This window comes from Folsomia candida, unplaced genomic scaffold (genome assembly GCF_002217175.1).
Source record: "Folsomia candida strain VU population unplaced genomic scaffold, ASM221717v1 Fcan01_Sc001, whole genome shotgun sequence".
Lineage (NCBI taxonomy): Eukaryota > Metazoa > Arthropoda > Collembola > Entomobryomorpha > Isotomidae > Folsomia > Folsomia candida.
Genome location: NW_019091193.1, coordinates 21,472,286 through 21,489,980, shown reverse-complemented (window position 1 = coordinate 21,489,980; position 17,695 = coordinate 21,472,286). Strand labels below are relative to the sequence as shown.

Genomic DNA, 17,695 nt, shown 5'->3' with positions numbered 1-17,695 from the left:
TCATTTTAGCATTCCCAGTGGTGCCAATAATTACTAATAATTATGCTACATGTGCACTATAAACGGTGTACATTACAACATGATGAATGCATAATTTATGAGATTTAAAAATTACGATGCTTGGCGATTTTAAATCACCAAATATACCAACTTGCATCACAAGGAAATGGAAACCATTATTTGAGTGTTCATAAAAAGGAAGTCACTCATAATATTGACATGCTAACATTTCTAACATTGCATATTGTAGAAATCCGAGAATGATGAATATTATTCATTGGATAAGATAAATACATTTATAATTGATTAATAAACTTGTAATAAACTTGTAATGCTATAAGGATTGAATCATGGACTAAACGAGTATGAAATGATTTTATTAAATTTTTTGGCTTCGGCTTCAGGCAGTTTACATACGTCAACATGTTTGACATTGCCTTCTTCAGCATCCAGCTATGCAATCAAGTCAAATAGTAAGAAGGGGGTGAATCCAAATGGTCAGCTGCTGCTGGAGGAACCGTTTACTTATACTTGCATTGTAGCTGCCTAAATTTAATTTAAACTTGCCAGAAGAATTGAAGGAAAATTTATTTAAACAACACTTTATCCCAGCCGCAATAGTAGTTAGTAGTTGGACGATAACCTTTTGACCACGATAATACGATAATATTTTATTCACTGCCTTGATCTGGTGAATCCCTTGCATGAGTTTAGCAAAGCAACTACATAGACAAATTTTTGAGGAGCCAAATAATCAACAAGAATGGGGAAACATTGTGGCGTTTTCGTAGTGCTGCTGCATATTTGCATTTTAATCGCTTTTGTCTCGGGGGACACTTGTCCTGACCACAAAACCAGGTGTAGTAAGACCCAAACATGCTGTTCAGATAACCGAGGAGGTTATGGCTGTTGTCCATATCCGGGTGCTACGTGCTGCAACGACGGTCAGCATTGCTGTCCTCATGGTTAGTCTTTAGTTAGCTATTCATGGTTTGACGGCCTTAATTACCAGTAACCAACTGCAACTAAACATATATCCATTTCACTCGTAATTGTTGCACTTTTTAGGGAGCAAGTGTGACACTGTCCACTCTCGGTGCATTCCTAATGAAGTTTCAGAGCCCGAATGGTGGACCATGATTTACAAAAGTTTCACCCGAGAGGAGTGGCTTGCTCAGAACTTGATTACCGAAGATGGGGTCGATAGTGGTCATAATGCAACAATGGGTGAGTGTGATAACATAATTCATTCTTTAGGCTTAAAATCTTGTTGAATATAGCGAAGGCATGAACCTTTACTGTAAACTGCTTTTACAGGTTCATGACTGAAGGTAATTAAGTGTAAATAATAATCATGAATTTTATTATTCAGTGGACAAGAAAATCTGTGGGGGTGGAGAACAAACGTGCCCTGATAAGTATACATGTTGTGCCCTGGCCAGTGGTGGGTGGGGCTGTTGCCCGTTTGATGGTGCAATGTGTTGTCCAGATAAAATTCATTGTTGTCCTCATGGAAAGACTTGTGATGACAAAGGAAAGAGGTGTGTTTAACTTGGTTTAATTTTTTTCAGAATACATACATTAATGAAATTGTATAATTTGTTATTGTTTAACACGATTTGATAAAAATCAATGCATACTTCGGAAATCTTTTTATTTTGGAAATATTTCGTTGGCAGTTTTTAATTTATTTGCTTGTATTTTAATTCCGATCTATATGTATCTTGTTGAAATTATTATACAATTAATTTCGGTTCAATAAAAATGACTTTAATACCAATAGTGTTACCAGTTATAGAATCGATAGAAATTTATTATGCATATATAGAGTAAGATGCACTGTCACTGTATCAATGACCTAATTTGAGGTGCATTGTAATCTCATTAAATAAACAAAGAAATATAACTGCCAAGATTAAAATGATAGCAATAATCAAGGTTGTTTTGTTACATATTGAATTGCATACTTAAATATTATAAAGATCTTTTGTGTATTTGAATGAACTTATTGATCAATTCAGTTGACACATTAACAGTAACAGTTTTTTTCATCATTGACAGCTTTGAATTTTGTCTCAATAATCATTCCTAATAGCTGCATCTGTCTCAAGGCTAATTGGCATTCCCAAACAACGATCTTCCAATTTATGGTCAAACGGAATAATCAGATGCATTGTGCATAGATACTGCATACATACTAATCTCAAATTAAATTGAAATGCACTTTATTGTGTCACTTTGGAGTCAACTCTAACTCATCCTCAGTCATCATAACAAACGTGCATATGTACATAAAGTAGTTGAAAGTATTTACAAATAAATAAATAGTTATTTTGGTGATTTAAATCGCTATTGAGAAGCACGTCAACAGGCGATGTTCAATTACAACCACCAACATTAATAATTATAAAACAAATGCACAGCAATATGATTATGGCACTACTGATTTAATGAATGACTCTGAATGAGGTAACTTTTACTGCGAGCCAATTAATAATTAAGTAAGTAAAACTGGGGAAGAATTCTGACTTGAAGGTGATAAAGTTTAATTAGTTGATGTTAACAAATTCCTTGAACATGGGCAAAATTTGGCAAAACTAAATATTTGAGTGATATATTTGAGGACATAAGTGGAAATTGTTGAAAGGGGATGCATGCAATTAATCAATCAGCTACATTACATATACATAAATACATCTTGAGAAATTCATGTCAAAGTAGTTCCCCCGATCTACTTCTTAGGCATCAATTTATTTTGGTTTTGTGTGAGCAAGATCGTTACCTAACTATCGCTATATATTATAGAGGTATTAAATAACGGACACAACGAGCCTTGCTGAACATGGAAGATATTTATTTGATCCATGTGCCAATAAATGCCTAACTATATTTATTTCCTCTTTATAATTTTGCTAGTAACGCTAAGATATCGCTAAAATATTCTAAATCACTTCTGTTCAAGAAATTTAAGTACTAGATAGAGATGCAGCCTGAAGAAAATGCATGAATGTGAATGTCATCTTCTTCAGAAGATGAATGCATAAGGATCACGGGAATAAATTGATTATACCGGATTATTATATACTAGCGTATAGCCCGGCCAAGGCCGGGTTCTAGAGTTCCAGTGGGGGGTGAAAGCGAAAAATCCGTCATGCTATACTTTAAATAATTCCCAGTGGAGACTTCGTCGTACTACATACATACATCAGAGTGAGGGTTTGCCCCAGTCATACTGCATTTTAATTAACCTGGTCACAGTACAATTTGATTTCCCCCTGTGGGAGTAGTTGAATAGCTAATTACTTAAATTCCCGTCGTGTGGGAGTAACTGCATAGCTAACTATTTATATTCCCGCGCTTCACGCTCCCGTTCAGTTCCATAAACCCCAACTTCTATAATTAACGTCAAACTATTGACGGATTCGGATTCAGCGTCAAAAATACATTCGAATTGATATGCGACATCACGGATAAGCCATATTTGGCTGCCACGGTCACGGGACGGTCACGGGGGCCTCGGAGGTCAAAACCATTAATGGCTTTGGATTCAGCGTCAAAAATACATTCGAATTGATATGCGACATCACGAATAAGCCATATTTGGCTGCCACGGTCACGGGAAGGTCACGGGGGCCTCGGAGGTCAAAACCATTAATGGCTTTGGATTCAGCGTCAAAAATACATTCGAATTGATATGCGACATCACGGATAAGCCATATTTGGCTGCCACGGTCACGGGACGGTCACGGGGGCCTCGGAGGTCAAAACCATTAATGGCTTTGGATTCAGCGTCAAAAATACATTCGAATTGATATGCGACATCACGGATAAGCCATATTTGGCTGCCACGGTCACGGGACGGTCACGGGGGCCTCGGAGGTCAAAACCATTAATGGCTTTGGATTCAGCGTCAAAAATACATTCGAATTGATATGCGACATCACGAATAAGCCATATTTGGCTGCCACGGTCACGGGAAGGTCACGGGGGCCTCGGTGGTCAAAACCATTAATGGCGTTGGATTCAGCGTCAAAAATACATTCGAATTGATATGCCACTCGCTGTGGGTGGAGTTTCTCAAACTAAAATAATTAATTAATAGTGTTTATCACGATCACTTATCATGATAACCACTATTGATGAGTAATGATGGTTGGTTGATCAGTTGATGTATGTATGGGGTAGCAGTTCATGCATTCATGCATGCAGTGTTTGCTCCGCTTCCTTCTTTGTCTCCTCTACGGGGCGACTTGCATTGACTTACGGACCGACCCAGAACTTAACACTGTCATTTTATGGTAGTGATTTCGTAGTTAATTGTCATGCATCATTGAAGGAGGACGTGTACATTGTCTGTGCGATTGATGTATGTACAGATACCAGATACGCATGTATTTTTATTTATTAAAATATTTAATTAACCAATTTCATTTTATTGCTCCACTTTGCCGATGAGTGAGCAGTTGTTCTTGATAAGATTATTATTTGTTATGCATACTTATTGTTAGTGACCTGCTGCTACATACAAGTAAGTATAAAATAATTTTATACCGATGCTAATTAACTGGATTGGTTTGATTATTGTTTTCCTCACAAGATGAAATATTTAGTCGATTTTAACTCTATGATCTTGACTAAAGGTGTTTCATATGCTTTAAAGTGTTTTGGAAATTATTTGTCCAGGCATTAATTAAACACCACGAGTTGACCGTTAATTTCGTATCTTATAGCATAAACAATTTATGCTAGGAATTGAATATATTCGCATACTGCCCCACTAGAGTTTGAAATTCTGAAGCTCTATAAATAAAGAGATGTAATGCCGTTCAAATTTGGTGCACAATAGAATGATAGATTTTGGTGTAAATAAACTGACAATTAAATGCTGTCTGAGTTTATTCAATTTATTTTTTAAAACTGCGCTTGATTATCTAATTTCTATAAATAGTCTATTAGTCTTTAATTCAATCTAATGTTTAAATTGAATGTTGCATATCTAAATATGATTTTTTCCTTACAATTTAACAAGCTCATCTACATGTTAATTGCTTACTTAACTATTTAAATACAACATAAGTACAATAGTTGACTACAGCGTTTATATATTTTGGTTTGGTATAATTTGTTGTGAGGTTGTTTGTCTGTGTTGTAGATTGGCGTTGAATCCTAGTGACATTGTGATTTTTTTACCGCTATCTATTTTTTTGTAATGGGAAATTAGTAGTTTGGTAATACCTGTGTTGGTATCTGTCAAAAAAGTTATGGTTTATTTTGGAAGAGATTTGTAGGTATTATGTAGGTATCATCTGTATTAAGGTATACATAAATATGAACATTTCCAAATCAAAGTTTCCCAAAATTCATAATATGCATTACATATTAGGATAACTACACATTCTTATTATGTTGGGATTAGCTGTCTATCAGTATTAAACTAAAATTAAAAGTTTAAAATAACAAGGGTTCTTTTATGTTTCTCGCACTTCACTAAAAAATAGTCTCTGTTTCCTCTCCTAGAACAAGAAAATACTGCATTTCTCATTGACAAAGGTAATGAATTTGGCTACAGGAATTTTTCATACCACAATTGTAATAGTGTTTTTATAAGGTACGCCAGTACATAAGAGTACATCTAAGTAATTATTTATCTGACTAAATGATTTTAAGATTCACTGTGCCAATTACATACGTATTGATTACCAGTAATTGTTAATTTCATGTAAGGTTTCGAAGTTAGGAATCTTATATACCGGTATAAAATTTTGGATTTTGCAGGCAGAATTTGATATGCAACGTTAATATTGATGAATTTTCATAGTAAATTGGTTATACATATTGATAGAGTTTAGTTTTTTGTTGAACGAGGAAGCCTTGGAGGAAGCAGGTCGCGCGTGAAAACCCTGTAAAACCCGTCTTTTTTCTTTCGGATTTCGTACACTTCAGACTAGATTTGATTTTCCTTTGTGTTAGATCACTTCAAACATGATATAACATGATAATGAGAATCTTTGGAATATATACTCAAGTTACATAATATGTAAGATATCACATGACGAGCGTTTTACAAAGATTCTGGAATGTAATGATTTAGCAATACTTTTGTTTGGAATGTAACAGCTAGATTAAAGTTTTCTCCAGTGCAGCATAGTCGAGTAATTCATTATACCAATGTAATAAATAATACTGACTGCTTGCGTGATGGGTCGGATACCGGTCAGCAATGTATCGATTTTTAGATATTGCTGCTGCCATTTGTTGAGGACGTCGAATAAGGTGTTGGCGTTGGTGCAGAAGAAGAGGTTGAAGCCCTCAGCTCATCAATGTCAATATGGTGATGAACTTTATGTTTGTGGAGGGACAGGAAGGAGTCAACTGAAGGTGTGCGTTTAAAATGGCGTTCTTTTTCTCTAAGATGCATTGTAGACACGCTTCTTCTTAACTCAGATGCCATGTCCAACTCCTCCGCATAGCCAAGAGATATTAGGATCTCGTCAATTTTCTCGGCATAATCTGTATGTCCAGCTACGATATGAGATAGGTCAACGTTATGCATGCGAGGATGCGCCCAAGTTACGGGTTCGAGTCCAGCAATTCTAAAAAGAAAGATCATTTACTCATTATATGTATGTAGCTGAGTGGTTCAACTGGTTTTACAAAAAGAGCGAATTGCATATGTCCCTACCTATAGTGCCCAGTTGTGCTTCTATATAGAAATTTAAGAAGCCAGTCTGTTTTGCAATAGCCATTTACAATCTTTCCAGAAACGACACGAGCAAGAGAACTCCAAGTTGACGCCCTGCCGGTGACCTGCAAAATAATAAAATATTATATTACCCAATCCCGAATTTCTCTGTACATAAGCCGAATTTTCATATTGTACATGACTCCGGTTTATATTAAATATATTCATATATTCATATAAGTTTGAAAAGGTTCATCACCGGAGTCCCTAGCATGACTGCATCAAGGACAAGTCCCTCAACTTCAGGTCCCTTCCTTTGTGAAAGCTCCTAAATAGGCCATAAATTGTAATATGGTTCAAAATATTTCAAGTTTAAAGTAGTAAGTAAACTCAAAAATAATAATGGTCATACAAGAAGACAATAAAACACTACTCGAGCCCCGAGCGATAATCCAACCAGTGTGACTGGGCGATTCCCGTGTCGCCTGGAAATTAGTACTTCCGCTAGTGTTCTTCCGATTTGTGCAGACCTTCTACAACATACTCCCTGTAATTTGAGAAATGTAAAAAATGTTTTTAATTGTAGCACTTAAAGGTTTAAAGTAACAATATATAGAAGGTATTCCTCGTATTTACCCAAGGATTGTCTAGAAACGAGATCCAAGTCAGATTCAATTAGTCAATGTCGTCAGATTTATGAAAAACAAGAGAATTAAGAACAATTCAGTACAATTTATATTAGAATAATTATTATATATGCATATGCGTCTATAAGCTAACCGATGACTGACGCAAGTGTGAGAAGTGATGCTGGCCAAGCTATGGCTGAAATTAGGCCTAAAATTAAGTAAACATTTGTTAGAAAAATTTGTGCAATTTTGTTTCAAATCTTTGTTAAAGCTGGAAAATTAAATTACCTGAAAGAATAGTGAGTTTCAATGCTTCCTGTGCAGCCTATGGAAAAATGTGTTTGACGGTCAAATCTTAGTATCCATCAGGATTAGTCATGGGTTATTAAAATATGCACAATGACATACCATTGAGACGGCAAAACTAAGAAGGTAATCAACAGCACGACCTAATTCCAATAGGTATTGTGACTCATAAAAAATACAGTACTGTTCTTGCGATATTTTCAAATTCTTCCACGGAATGAAAAACCCTTGGTCACCCGTTTGGTCGTTGAGCCAGCCCGACACGGCAATTGCCAGGTGCAGATTCCTTAAGAAAATCACAAAGGTCATGGATTGTTGAAATCAGAGCAACAAATAATAAATATCATCTGTAATAACGATAACATAACGAATGGCATACACACTGCATATAGAAAGTGTGATATCCTTACTTGGCATAAACTTTTCCCAGTGGTTTTATCTCAAACTCTTCCACCTCGCCAACTCTCTTTTGCATCTTGAAACCCGACAAACCAGCACCGGCCACACCAAATAGTGACCCAATCACAGCAGCTCCTAGAAATAATCAAATATTAAGGATAAAACATTTTCCTATAATTTTCGCACATAATTCAATTAAAATGTACAATTATAAGCTTTGGGATTTCATCAAAAAAGTGATTACGAGCAAATATCAACAATAATGCAACAGGGAAAGAGGAGTAGAAAGCTCTACGTATTACGTCGTCGTTCTCCGTCGTTGTAGCCTAATTAACTGTCAAAGTAATCAACTTATTAAATTATAACATACCAGCAGTGCTAGAAAGGGCTGCAGCCGTACCAGCTCCCAGAAGAGACCCGAGACCTGCACCTAATAGAATCAATCATGTAATTAGATAAAAATTAATCAAATTAGGTCAAATAGTCCCAATCATAAGGGTTGACAAACTCTGTTGCATATAAATTTGACATCCAGGACAGTTCGTATTTAAAAAGTCTCAAGCCGTGAAGTCACGTGAGAGATCTGCGATTTCTTGGTTAGAAGATGAGAACGTGACGAGTCAGATGAATGGGTGGGTCATAACTGAAGGTCAGCTATTAATTACTCACCAATTAAGGGTGTCGCCAACCCGCCTGTTAAGCCAAGAATCGCTCCTCCGCCCAGCGTTGCCAGCCCCACAAGAGCATACCGCTAATTTTTATAGTAATACACAGATAAAATTAATTAAGGCAAGAACACCTAATTGATAGTACAAGTGAGATGTGACATTATAAAATACCTTATATTTCCGAGTCTTTTGTCGTTTCAGAGTTTCTTTCAGCTCGGCTCTATACAATCATATATATAGAATTTAGAAATAATTGGTAAGAATGCGTTGGCATAAAACTTACTCGGTCTTGGGGACAATGGTCTCTGTCAAGTATTTGACTGCAGACTCTTCCATCATCTCAACTAACGAGGAACGAATATCCAAGGACTTTGCCACGACAAGGATCATTGCTCTCGTTCTTGCATCATATTTTCCTAGATTTTTAATAAGAAATATGGATATGTCATACTTTATTAAACAATAATATTCTATGTAATCTACGTTACAATCATGAGAGAAAGTTTACCAGAAAGTACGCCTTTTAGAATAGAAAGATGCAGCACAAATACAACAATAGAAAAATATTAGGTGACAAGATAGGTAATTAGGTAACACAGACGTGTATTAAAATCGTTCAAATTACATAATATATAATCACTTATTATTAAGCAATACCACCCTAATTTCAAAACCTTAATATACTCAATGCTAACAGTACGGACAAATAAGTTAGCCAAATCGAACCGACGAGCATTTTGCCATACTTTGTCTGCAATGTTCTTTCAAATGTTTAAAGTTACCAAAGTTCTCAGGCTTACCGCTTCGGACTGAATGATACACGAGATCCTTGACAATGAAGAAGGCAAATGCATGACCCTAAAATTATCATTATTATGAACCCCTGCTTATTAAGTAATATTTCATGAGAACTAATTTCTAAGCGATTACCTCCTGTTTGACCAACTCCACGTAGACGTCGCCACTCTGGACCCCTTCTCCTTGAAATAGCGCGAGCATGACCTCGTCAGAATGAAGGGGCAATTTCAAGTGAATTCGGATGTTGTGCACAAATTCTCTGGAGAAAGCATGGTGGTGAAGGTCCTCCATGTACAGGTCTCGAAGGGCGAGGGCAGTGAGTGCGGTGTAGCTGTACTTGGCAGCGTCGCTAAAGATCTGCACACTTTTTTCATCATCGTCACCCACCAGGACTTCCCCATTGCCACTCCTCTCTACGAATACACATTAATATATAAGAAGCTACATATGATTATGTACATATAATATATGCTAAGAAGTAATACTATACACGTATATTAGTTATTGAAATGCTTAATATGTTTTTAGCGTGGTCAAATTTTTCGTGTTTCCTTGTCTAATTTTACCGACTAGAAGTGTTTTTACATATTTAGTGATAGTAAAGTAATAGCAGGTATACGCATGAATTGGTAATTTCACAGGTTAAGGGTTTTAAAATCAGTCAAGAATACAATATGAACATCAGATTTCAATTATGTAATTTTTACATTTCGTAATACACAAAACTCGAATAAACTCTCTTGTTCAATTCTAAACATTATGCAAAAGTTCGCTAATATGGAAATGCCTTGCAGTATGTTTTGCAGATGTAAAAACTTGGTGCTTAATATAATTCGATATACGTCGACGCATTGAATAAATACATGCATGTACTTATGTTTAAAATGTACATCCACATGTTTTTAACTGAAATACTGAAAGTCACCCGAATGAAAAGAATAATTCATAAGTAAATCGATCTATTGAAGGGAATGGCTCAAATGAATACTTGAACTTTGGGCTGTAGGATTAGAAAAAGTGTCCACGTTTTGACGACATGAGCCGGTTTTTCTTTATTCAGGCCAGAATTAAATTCCATTGTGGTCATGTCGTTCAGTTGTATTTGATAGCGATATATCGAACCATAAAGGAAATGTAATTCAATTCTTCGAATCACTTAAACTTGTTATTACAGCAAGAGCAAACATGAACGACGACGTTATTCTTAAGAATATTTATCTTTCAACAAGTTCAATCAGATACCAATGATTACTTACTACAATTCATGGAGAAAGTAAAGGAACTGCGTACAATAGCAGTAGCTTTCTTGGTATTATTGTGCTTTTTGTTACATACAATTGGGCACATGAAAACAACACTAGATCGATGAAGGACAATCATCGCTCAAAAATTCCAATCAACGCTGATTTTTTACGTCCAATTCATGCATACTTATTATCATTATAGCACCATGAAAGAAATCCAATTTCATTTTATTGAAAGTACAAAGACACCTCTAACTCGAAAATAAGTTATTTCCACAATTGATCAAACCGTGATGTATAGTGAAAAAATATCAAGAAATGCTAAACTTCCCCTACCTACAACCTACGAAAAATTTGCACTGTGCAGTGCAGCATTGTGATAGAATATAAAATAATATTACGTCGAATCATCCCTAATCAATTTCCGATCGCATTCCACAAATGCATGATCATCAATTTGTATTAAATTGCAATAAACTGATTGGTTTGCGTTAATATTATGCAACATGCAAAAATTGCTACATGCAGACATGCATTACAAATCGGATGGAAAGAATTGGCGGCCGGATGTCATGTAAAGTTTCCTGGCGAAGTCAACGGTGACCATTTAATACTGAATCAAGTGGAAATATTTTGTGCTTGCGGACTTGTCTTATCTAATTTTGATTTACTCCTTTCGCTGTGAATCGTCCATTACTGCCTATGATACGAGTTTATCAAATACTAACGAAAATAATGAGCCGCTTCTCCCAATCAATTATAGGTAAGTAAGTATGCATGTATATGTGTGTTCAATAAATACAAGGTCCAAATAAAACACTTCAACTTTGATTATAAGTGACTGATGCGATGACAATAGTGGTATTGGTAAAACTCGGTTCGGTTTTCCGTAATGAAAACGTCATGTAATACATAGCGCTGTCATGTAAATGCTTTCCCCGTCTGAATGGAAAGAAACAGGCACCATTATATTGTTCCACTGTCCAAATATTGATTTAGTTAACAGCGGTTCTTCAACACATGTCAATTCATGAATTTCCTTCTCAAAAGGTAAAAGAAAACATTGAATTAAACCAATGAGCGTGTTTCCTCTCTGCTGCTTGTTATAATTCAAAGACATGCATGCGTATGAAAATTATAAGCTGGCTTTTCTCAATCTTTAAACTTCATGTCTGTTACACCCAGTCCGTTCATTTAAATGAAATGCATTTCATTCCACAAAATTGGCATTGGTAAAATAATGTTTTGGCAGGTCTTGTCACATTTGCTATTGTAAATATTAAAATGACGGCTTATAAATGACAAAAAACAAAGGTTTCTTACTGGTAGCGGCGTCCAGGTTGCAATTAACATCTGCCATTAAAGTGTATCCCAAACTTGACGCATACGTTTTTTAGTATGTAATAACGCTTCTTATTGGAGATGATGCCACCGGCATTTTCCAGGATAAATATATTTTTATTATCTAAATGTTCGCACCATAAAAGTACTTCTTTGACACGGTTAATTGATATGTAATCAAGTAAGTTATGAGCTTGTGGTGAGCGTATTGTGCTGCAAGGATGTAGTGGAAATGTAGGTACATAAGCTTCTTTCCGTATCGAATACTGATTTGAATACTATATACAATAGCAAGTCTTGTGAAAACAATAACAAACAAACCTTGTTGTACTTAAATAGCCTAAAATGTTTTCGAAACAATATAACAGACCAAATTATAAATCTGCATACAGGAGCGTCTTTCTTATTTGGGATAAGTAAGTATTCATCTGTAGTTGATTATAAAATAGAAAACCAGATGAAAAAAATGATGAAACTTATAAAAATAACCACATGTTATGATAATAATGTTAAATTAAACACAAATCCCCTTTTACAATTCCAAGGGCTCACATTTTTCCAATACACGAACCTATCACGTAATCAGACAAAATCTGGAAATTGGAATTATTGACTGAGCACCAAGTTTTTCTTTCCAGATTTCAGCCCAGATTGTGTGCAAATGATGAAAACGTTGCCCATGCGGTCATTGAAAGGAAACAGATGATCACTATTTAGGATGGAAGTAACAGACAGATTGGAACAAGCATTGCATGGGATGCAAAAGAAGAAGGATGATGATGATTTGGTTTGGTTAACATTGCGAGTATATCAATCACAATAGAAAGGTGAATTAAACAAAGTTCTGACAACTCAACTCGACGTAAGAATAATGAATACACAAGCAGAGAGTGTTGTATGATGAGATGATGATAATAATTGTTGGCAACGAGTATCAACTAACTGATACACACACATATTGCGTAAAACAAGGATGGTATAAAGGATACAGAAGAGAAGGAGAGAGAGAAAGTACGGTCTGGTTGGTTGGGTTGGTGGTTGCGAGCAGACTGAGCAATTTTGGGAAAGGCCTCTGCTCAAATGGGAATAAAAATTGGTTGGGGATGGATGACCATCAGATAGGTTAGTTCTACTCGTAGGAGACAGATAAGTGAACCTGTGTGTGCTGCTGAATTGTAGATATCTCCAACAGACACGAAATGCTAAGTTAAGACAGAAACCAAATGTACTTACAGCGCAATAATATCCGCACTCGGCAGCATTTTGCGAAATATGTTTCAAGTTTCACAATTGTAATAAAAGGAAACATGAATTATTCGCCAAGGCATTTGCCTATCACCTTTACAGTCTTCAAATATTGGTTGGCCACAAAGTGGACAGGTTGAGTTACGGTATGAGATTGGATACATATGTATATGTACATAAGTATAAAAGGCATCCAACTTCACAAATGTACCAAAAACATGAAATTGATGAAATTCGGCCGCATAGAAGATAGCAACAAGGCATGGGAACGAGAGAGGATGGGAGTTTGTTGGAACTGGATCGATGGTGGATTCGTTCGTGGAAAGAGAGAAAGAGAGAGAGAAAGTGGCAGAAATGCTTTCTCATCCTATTTATCTCCGCGTTTAACAGCAACAACGAGGCAATCCACAAATCAGAAATACTGGCATTATTAGCACAGGAACTGATTGTAGGAATGGCTGGTACCTTTTTGCACATCGAGTTGCATAGGGTGATGAGAGCTCATGGCTATTTTGCATATAAATAGATACGTATGTATTTATACCTCAATTTTGCTTTTACTTTATACTATATATTTTGTAAAACTACTTTGACATTTATCAAGCCTTATTGCCATCATCACATTAGAGTGTTTAAGTAATAGCATGCATATGCATATGTATATGTGCATTCAGATTTGTGAAGATGCCAATAAGGAAAGTGAAAGCCAAGCAGGTCAAGGTCGCTCATTTCCTTATATCCGAATGAGGAGTGGATTACACCTTGGATAGATCATATTCAACTCCATCACGTGTACGTCAACGATAAGCTATGCTGACTACGTACCATATAAGGAAGTTAATGTCACTGGATGCGTATAATAAGCTATCTATCACGCCGAGTTAGATATGCTTTCTCTTCCAGGAAAATGGGACCGATTTGCAAGGGCATGCTGTATTCTATAGTGAAAGAACTGGAGCTCTGTTCAAAGTGCTCTAATTTTAGGTTACAACTTATCAGGGAACCTTTCTCCGGTACACTTTTATTTAAGAGTACTTATTTGAACATGTTATGTATGTACATATAAGTGTATAGTGTAGCATATAGGTACATATTCATCTATTGACAAACATTCATATAAAAATAAACAGATAAATAAATCACTAGATGAGATTTCTCTTACCTGTCTTAGATACTTATACCGCTAGATAAATAGTATTACAATTATAAGCTTAGAGACCTTGGAATACATAAGAGAATATGCTATGCTTGAACTGATGATGTCGAGCCATTTAAATATGAGTAAGGAAAGAATGTGGGGCACAAGTCTCTTTTGTAAAAAAAAACAGATTTTCTTTGATGATGACAGCTTCGTCTCAATCTTCATTCTCTTCTAATCAAGTTCAAAGGAAGGGAATTTCGGGGTTGATCCACTACCATCACCATTGTGGAGGAGAAAGTTGTGAAAGTCATGGAGCATATAGACTGAGCCAGCAAGACCTTCAAAAAGTGAGATCGGTCGATCCGGTTGTCTTGTGGAGTTTCCCCATGAAAAACACCACTGAGAGAAAAGGCAACTTCTCTGTAGCCATATCAAGTCCTATTACACAAAAAACACGTATATGTTGAATGTAATGTAGAAAGTGGCGAGTCAAGTCACACACACACACTCAGTCTCACGCAAAAGCATAAAACCGTTACTTTACAAAAATTCTCTTGTATTCTTTAGTAGCCACAAATTGAATATTTCACGACGTCTAAAGGCCAGATGCCTAGAAATAACACATGCATAATACAACATATATGCATGTAATACATACACAAACAGCATAAACTCGCATTTCTGAAAGCTGCCACCAATACATATGCTGTGAAAAATTATTCGCAAATCCAACTGTTCAGTTATGGAATGAGATTTTAAACCTTTTTGGTTGCACAAACAATCGACACAATGGACATGACCTGTAGTATTGACAGCGTTATCGTAAGCAACCATAAATAATCTCTCAAAAACCACATGCAAGGTTAAAATTAAATTTTGCAACAAACCCGAGTGTGTTTATAGAGGGCCATAAGGGAATATGCATTTCCAGCAGTGCCATGACATAGGCTGTAACTTCGTTTTAGAATCCCACGAGTCCATATCACCCCTCCGCAAGCCAGGGTACAGCTCAGATAACGTTCTTTCTCAGCTTCAAACACCTATAAAAAACAAAATAAATCTAGCATCGTGCATTTATTTTCATCTGTTGTTTTATCACCAGTGTGAATGAATATTTGACAAAAAACAAAGTTAATTACTACTTGCTACTTGCACTATACATATGTAAAGGAGGACGGACGGAGATATCTACATACATACAAGAAACAACGGGTTAACCTTGGATGCTTCCAAAAACAAAAAAATTGCCCCTGCCGCACCATGACACCAATGTATTAGTTTGTCTTCCTTTGATCCCACGGACGAGCGTAGATTCCCCGATGGAAACTGATGAAACATAACCCAGTCCAATGTTTCCTTCACGTGTCGTACGTGCTCTTCTTTCATGTATGCACGAGCCTGAAGATAAATCGAAAAAGTACCATGTAAATTGTAAAGGAAAACTCGACATGAAACACAACATGAAGTTATAACAGCTACATTATGCATTGCAACACAACAAACATAAATTGATATGACAGTTGCAGAAGGTTGCTGAGTTGAGAGATCAGCAAAGAAAGTGGGTAAACAAAATAATAAATTGAAAATTTAATATTTTACAAATGTCCACAACAGTCCTTTTTGTGGCCAAATATACAAAACTGTTTACATTCAAGTCAACCATACATTAGGGAGTTTGCTGATTTTCAAATAATTCTGCAACAATTTAATACCTACAAGCCTGAGTTGGGAGAAAATTAGGCTCAACATGAAAGCAAAATAAACATGTAGTATCGGGCTTACCTTGAGCAGAACGTAAAGGATTCCAACATATCCATGCGCTGCTCCCAAGTAAGTTTTGTCATGCCATTCGTAATGAAGAGGCGGATTTCCTCTTTGATTGTTTCTTAGTCCGTCCTCAATGATAATTGACACTAACTAGGATAGAAATAGGATAACACATAAGATTGTGTTAAATATTAGCATATATTGTGTTTGAATGACACACATACAATAAAATAGCTAATTACATTTGACAATAGAGCATAAGGAATCAATGGTGGATCTTGAGGAAATTGCTGATTCAGAAAAAGAAGCGAGTATAGATAACCAGCCCTTCCATACAATAATTCATTCGGAATGGGGGTTCTATCACGATTGGAAGATCCCTTAGCATAAACTAGATCTTGAAGTTGAAGTAATCTAGAAACAAATTCAAAAATATTAGTTATCAAAGCAGGTGCATGATCTATGTTCTAGCTAAAAATATTTATAGATAATAACCTTCCAAGTAACTCGGTCCGTTGATTTGAGTCATTGGTTATAAGATAAGCAACAATCAAAGGTCCTGCATCCCCACATAGGAATGTAATTCGCTTCTTTCGCAACAAGTGTCCACTCATGACTTCTTTCACGAAATCTTCCAACATCTAAAACAACATACGTAATAGGTAACCTGTTACATTAAAATCAAATTGATGAGCAATACTGAAGTAATCGAAGGTGAACCTTTTTAATGGATGGATTTATCAGCAACTCTTGATTATTTTGTGACAATATCCAATGATAAGTGAGGATGACGCCTGACTTGCCCGTATACACAGAATAATCATCGTCCCCTGGCATTCGGTTGTTCTCTTCTAAGACGTTCCTTGTCAACGTCTCCAGGAGCAAGGTCGAGCCCTGCTTCAGACGCTCCAAAAATGAACTTGGGCCTCCAACCTATGACATGAATATGCATGAATGTACAACACAATTATTTCTTATCATCCTGAACTCACAAGCTACAACACTTTGCAACTAATAATTCAAATTCACCAATTCATATGCATAATGTAAACAACAATATTTTACATTTACGTACAAAGGGATCTCCAATAAGGGAAATTTCCTTGTCCAAGAATGGATTCTTGTGAAATCTCTCCGTGTCCACCACCACGGATGAAGTATCAGCCATAATTATCAATTAAATTTAAAATTTTAAAATTTTAAACGTACACATGAATTTTAGTTTACAAATATATTTTTGCCTGATGAAGAAATTCTGTATGAATATCGAAAGCTTGCAACAATAAATACTTCAAGTTAAAATGTCCTCTGATGCCGATGTAATGGATCAATATTTTAAATTTTAATTAAACACGGCTGAATTATTTTTTAGAACATGTGTACTTACATTACATACGATGATACGAATACACATTACATTTGTTGTTGTTGAGTGGGTTCGCAGAACTGGAATTCAAGTTGGAAACTGGGGCAGT

At 35.9% G+C, this 17,695-nt stretch overlaps 3 protein-coding genes across 6 annotated transcripts; 1 reads left to right on the top strand and 2 right to left on the bottom strand.

The window, feature by feature from the left end:
- The first annotated feature begins 464 nt into the window (after nucleotides 1-464).
- LOC110862919 (progranulin) lies at nucleotides 465-1,782 on the top strand. Of its 2 annotated transcripts, none has more exons than XM_035846332.1 (3): nucleotides 465-965; nucleotides 1,069-1,227; nucleotides 1,318-1,459. In XM_035846332.1, the coding sequence occupies exons 1-3, from the start codon at nucleotides 764-766 to the stop codon at nucleotides 1,323-1,325; spliced, it is 369 nt and encodes a 122-aa protein (XP_035702225.1). In that variant the 5' UTR covers nucleotides 465-763; the 3' UTR covers nucleotides 1,326-1,459. The 2 variants fall into 2 exon arrangements, with proteins under 2 accessions (XP_035702225.1, XP_021967825.1); XM_022112133.2 differs by having other exon boundaries at nucleotides 469-965; nucleotides 1,373-1,782.
- A 3,099-nt stretch (nucleotides 1,783-4,881) lies between these two features.
- LOC110841645 (transmembrane and coiled-coil domain-containing protein 4) lies at nucleotides 4,882-13,126 on the bottom strand. 2 transcript variants are annotated; one of them, XM_035854834.1, is made up of 17 exons: nucleotides 12,050-13,126; nucleotides 9,615-9,895; nucleotides 9,485-9,542; nucleotides 9,193-9,204; nucleotides 8,968-9,100; nucleotides 8,856-8,904; nucleotides 8,686-8,767; nucleotides 8,387-8,446; nucleotides 8,028-8,151; nucleotides 7,720-7,903; nucleotides 7,600-7,636; nucleotides 7,463-7,519; nucleotides 7,319-7,329; nucleotides 7,095-7,229; nucleotides 6,942-7,010; nucleotides 6,683-6,807; nucleotides 4,882-6,593 (listed from the first exon to the last, which is right to left on the bottom strand). In XM_035854834.1, the coding sequence occupies exons 1-17, from the start codon at nucleotides 12,084-12,086 to the stop codon at nucleotides 6,233-6,235; spliced, it is 1,815 nt and encodes a 604-aa protein (XP_035710727.1). In that variant the 5' UTR covers nucleotides 12,087-13,126; the 3' UTR covers nucleotides 4,882-6,232. The 2 variants fall into 2 exon arrangements, with proteins under 2 accessions (XP_035710727.1, XP_021943021.1); XM_022087329.2 differs by lacking the exon at nucleotides 9,193-9,204 and having other exon boundaries at nucleotides 12,050-13,125.
- A 1,176-nt stretch (nucleotides 13,127-14,302) lies between these two features.
- Nucleotides 14,303-17,603, bottom strand: LOC110861538 (glutathione S-transferase LANCL1). Of its 2 annotated transcripts, XM_035849800.1 has the most exons (9): nucleotides 17,296-17,603; nucleotides 16,941-17,153; nucleotides 16,716-16,861; nucleotides 16,463-16,634; nucleotides 16,236-16,370; nucleotides 15,713-15,851; nucleotides 15,607-15,641; nucleotides 15,341-15,493; nucleotides 14,303-14,891 (listed from the first exon to the last, which is right to left on the bottom strand). In XM_035849800.1, the coding sequence occupies exons 1-9, from the start codon at nucleotides 17,386-17,388 to the stop codon at nucleotides 14,685-14,687; spliced, it is 1,293 nt and encodes a 430-aa protein (XP_035705693.1). In that variant the 5' UTR covers nucleotides 17,389-17,603; the 3' UTR covers nucleotides 14,303-14,684. The 2 variants fall into 2 exon arrangements, with proteins under 2 accessions (XP_035705693.1, XP_021966364.1); XM_022110672.2 differs by lacking the exon at nucleotides 15,607-15,641 and having other exon boundaries at nucleotides 15,672-15,851; nucleotides 17,296-17,596.
- Between the last annotated feature and the right edge of the window lie 92 nt (nucleotides 17,604-17,695).